Below are 4,501 nucleotides of genomic sequence, written 5' to 3' on the forward strand. Positions count from 1 at the left end.
AAAAACTTGATATTTTGAGCACTCAATTGAAAATGTACACTTAACGTATCAATTGTACTTACAGGTTGTGGTTTGGAGAGTTTGTTAGTCCAAATTAAGAAGATTAGAAGTCAACGAAGATAAAAGCCAAGATTAGAGAAGCAGTCCTCGGTAAAATGACAAGCACACAACAAAAGGTTCGAATTGTATCACTGTGGTATCCTTGAACACAGCGTCTTCGTGACATGATGTAAACACACTAACTAGCGGAAGTGTTCGTGGGCAGGTCAGACTCTGTTCGTATTTCGCGGGCAGGCGGGGATTATGCAAATGCGTTACCCAGTGACGTATACCGGTAACAGGCAAAAGATTCGAAAATATGACGACTCGTTAAGGTGATTCAGATTCGACTCTCTCTTTTGAGAGACAATATCTTTATTTATCCTGCACTTTTTTTGTTTGCTTTTGTCTGATTAACAACTTTGCAGATTGTTTTCATTTAAGGATAGCTACGTTATAAACTGCAAAAGAGATGCTTTTCAAAAACCCATATGACCTGCTCTTTAACAATAACACAGAGAAGTATACACACAATATCGGATTTGGATCGGTCTCATCTGACCGATACCCGATCCGGCCGAAAATGGCAGTATCGGAGCCGATACCGATACTGAGTATCAGATCGATGCATCCCTATTCCAAACAAAAGGAAACATATTGGTATCGGCATTGGCTATTGGCCAAAATGAGATGAAAAATATTGGCGTATCGGATATTGGCAAAAATCCAATATCGCGCATCCCTACTTCTTACCAATGTATTTTAATTGTGTAGGGTCATTAAAAGCAAATATGAAGAAATATCATCTCCAGACATCAATTTGGGCAATTACTGCATCTGTCGAGTGCTTGAATAGAAAAAAGAAATAAAACGTCCATCCCTAATGCAAATCAATTACATTTTAAACTAACTGGCTCCACTTCTTCATACCATTTTTTGACTTCATATCTTCATACAGCTCCAGTTTGCTGAGCATTTCCTCTCTCTCCTCTTGCAATTCAGTAACGCGACTATGTAGGGTCGTGACATCAGGGGACATGTCGAGACATACTCCAGACTGAAGTCAAAAACAGAATGCAGTTAGTTTAATTTAGCTGGATATTCATCTGTGCAAATCTAATAAAAAATAATATCCTTTCTTACCTTAACTTTTTTGAGTTCCTCCTCGAGCTGCCTGATCCTACATTTGGACCATGCTTTCATTTTTAAGAACTTTGCTTCTGCTTTACTGGCCTCTGCTTCTTTCAGCTTCACTTGGGCTGAATTGGACAGAACAAAACAGACTGAAATATTAAAACAAAGCCACTGAGAAGGAAGGACACTGAGAGTTTACAATATCTTTAACTGAAAATAATAAACACCCTTTTACTATCATGTAGGCACATTATAAGAAGGTGTCTGCTACATTTGTAAAACATGACATATGTGACTCTGGACCACAAAACCAGTCTTAAGTAGCACGGGTATATTTGTAGCAATAGCCAAAAATACATTGTATGGGTAAAAATTACCAATTTTTTTAATGCCAAAAATCATTAGGAAATTAAGTAAAGACCATGTTCCATGAAGGTATTTTGTAAATTACCTACCGTAAATATGTTTTTAAAAAAAAGTAATATGCATTGCTAAGGACTTCATTTGGACAACTTTAAAGGCGATTTTCTCAATATTTGATTTTTTTTTTTTTTTGGCACCCTCTGATTCCAGATTTTCAAATAGTTGTATCTCGGCCAAATATTGTCTTATCATAACAAACCATACATCAAATGGAAAGCTTATTTATTCAGCTTAATTTAAATAAATTTGCCCTTATGACTGGTAAGATAGACTTCATTCACATCAAGAACTAGGCTCTACAAGGCTATGAGATCACAACACAACACAATTTAGTGCAAATTCAAAAATGTTTGTATTGAATTGTACTTAGCAATTCATTATATTATTAAGTATATTATTTTAAGACACCTAATATAAAGTGGGACCCTTTTTTTTAACAACGGACCTTTTTTTTTTTTTTATCTTTTAATCATCATGAACATACTGGGCTGCGTTTCCCAAAAGCATTCTAAGCTTAAGTTGATCGTAGAACTACTGTCACCAATGGAGCTACGATCATCTTAGGCTTAAGATGCTTTTGGGAAACACAGCGCTGTTTGATAAAATCATGAATAAACTTTATTGGAATATAAATGTCTCAGATTTAATGCTCTATAACAGATTAGAGCTACATGAAACTGTAAATTAAATGAATTTGGACAGTATACTGGAAGCAGAGAGAAATACGGATTTCTTTCCTAAACCTTATTTTATAATGTGGTGTTTTCCCTAAAAAAAAAATGACAAATTACTAGTTTATGGCACATTCCTAAATGGAGACGTTAGACACTGCTACATTAAGTGATCCATTAAGATAAAAGTTTATAGATCTTTAAACAAAATTTTAAAATTCCAAGTTATTGTGACAGGTGCTTAACCAACATTGAGATCATTTGAGAAAGGAAGGTCAAACTGCAGACAAAATTCTTTAAAGTCTGTGTAAAGTCAATATTAAATGTGTGTTCTGAATTTATCACACCACAGAAAAATGTGTTATTAACCACCCAGCCAAATTTGAATGCTAAAAAAAAAACACCAAGTGAATAAAATAAGCAGTATTCTCTGCTCTCAGACGCTGGGGGAGTGTCGGCTGAAACCACGCCCACTCACGGAAAAGCTGCCGTCTCTCTCTCAACTGTCTTCCTCTGCAGCTTATTTAAATGAGAAGGCCGAGCTGTTTTGTAAATCGTGTTGTACTGCAACCAGGTATTATGCATTTACGTGACGAAGGCATAGCTAGTTAGCAACGTCTAGGCTGTAGTAACGAACGGCAGTAACTTGCGATTGAGCGGGCAAACCACTGCGCTGTAGTTATTAGGTGTGTTCGACTTGAAGCAGGGCTGTGCAGAATGACCAGTGTATGACACGAGAGCGATTCGAAAGCATGAGGAGCGGTCTGCTCTCTATCCACCTTTTTCTTCAACGCGGAAGTAAGCCTATGGGTGAGACTTCCGGTTCATTAGCCGCTATAGGTAAATAACGAGGAGAATAACAACGTGCAGTAAACGGTAAAACTGTTTGCACTACAAACCAGTGTGTTCATAATTAAGATAATACATTAAAATAATATGAGAAGACACACCAACTTTCAATATCAAGCAGCAAAATGAATTGTTTTGCTCAGCTAAAAATAGCTGGACGGAGAGGACGCAGATGAGACCGGAAGCCAGACCCATATAATTTACAAATGGCCACGCCCATTTTTACAACAAGAAAAAAGGTGGATAGCTCTGTACTTTGATGTCACACTGATCGATCTGCGCAGTGCTGCTTCAAGTCGAATATACGTCTTATAGTGTTAGGAGAGGGGTCATGCTCGGTGGCTCCATTGCGTTATCGAGCCACCGTTTTAGCCCCACCCAAAAAACTGAACACAGAATTGGTGAAAAACGGTTTAACGGTTTAACTCCACAATTCAGTACTACATAGTTCAGAGTCTTTGTAATGGGTTTCTGCAATACATTTCTAACATTTATAATGTATTTAGAAACAATTCTCAGAATTCTCGTTACACAGACTTTAAGCATGTGACATGATTGTCTACCTTGCAGCTCTGTGACTCTCTGAGCTGTGATGCAGGTGGATTGGTTTGCTGATGCATCTGCGGGCTGTGATATAGAGCGCTGAAGAGTCTCAAGCTGTCTGCGTAAGGCCTGCTCCTTCTCTGACAACTCCGTCTCATGTTTATCAGCAGCACTGAGCAGCTCTGCTTCATGTTTCTCCAGCAGATCCTTGATCCGAGCCCGAGTAATGTGACGTTCTGCCTCCAGCTTTGACTGAAAGTTTTCTTTCTCACCCCGCAAGAGCTGCATTTGTTCTGTCAGCTCCTACCAAACAAACACACACAACTCACTTCATAAATCAACTCTGAGAACTGTAAGCAATAGGGACTGACTATATATTGTAATTATTTCCTTATGTGTGCACAAACATACAGACACCAATCACAAAGGAAGCTACATACTATAATAAGAACCAAGGAAATTGAAACATTTGAAGATCATTCATGTGAATTCAGTTATGATTTTTTTCATTATAATTCCATGTATTAAGGAGTACATATTTCGTTATTCTCATCATTACTTCTCTTTTTTCCCCCGTTTCTTTCTGTTCCAATGTTGTTTTTATTTTGTCACCCCGTAAACATTTTAATAAAAAAAATATAAGTAAATAATAGAAACATTGTGAATCAGCTTAATGGACAGTACAAAAAAACTAGATGCAATTTTTATGATTATGATTTGCTTTTCAATAACAACACTTGTTCCATCTGTGCAAATAATGGTCTAGCGTAAAACTGCATTGGTAAATGGCTGATATTTAAATTACTTTATGTACGTTAAGAGGATATAATTTTTTTAAGTAG

The 4,501-nt window shown here is 37.0% G+C and overlaps 1 protein-coding gene across 2 annotated transcripts in view; it reads right to left on the bottom strand.

Annotated features, from left to right (window-relative positions):
* The window catches only part of LOC107577226 (calcium-binding and coiled-coil domain-containing protein 2-like), a 9,494-nt gene extending 5,536 nt beyond the window's left edge, over positions 1-3,958 (bottom strand). For both annotated transcript variants that reach the window (XM_016263328.1, XM_016263327.1), the window contains exons 1-3: positions 3,680-3,958; positions 1,183-1,298; positions 970-1,096 (exon numbers count right to left, since the gene is read on the bottom strand). In XM_016263328.1, the coding sequence (XP_016118814.1) occupies positions 970-1,096; positions 1,183-1,298; positions 3,680-3,947 (511 nt within the window). In that variant the 5' untranslated portion in view covers positions 3,948-3,958. The remainder of the gene's footprint in view (positions 1-969; positions 1,097-1,182; positions 1,299-3,679) is intronic.
* Between the last annotated feature and the right edge of the window lie 543 nt (positions 3,959-4,501).

This window comes from Sinocyclocheilus grahami, unplaced genomic scaffold, assembly GCF_001515645.1.
Source record: "Sinocyclocheilus grahami isolate Dianchi unplaced genomic scaffold, SAMN03320097.WGS_v1.1 scaffold5474.1, whole genome shotgun sequence".
NCBI classification, from domain to species: domain Eukaryota; kingdom Metazoa; phylum Chordata; class Actinopteri; order Cypriniformes; family Cyprinidae; genus Sinocyclocheilus; species Sinocyclocheilus grahami.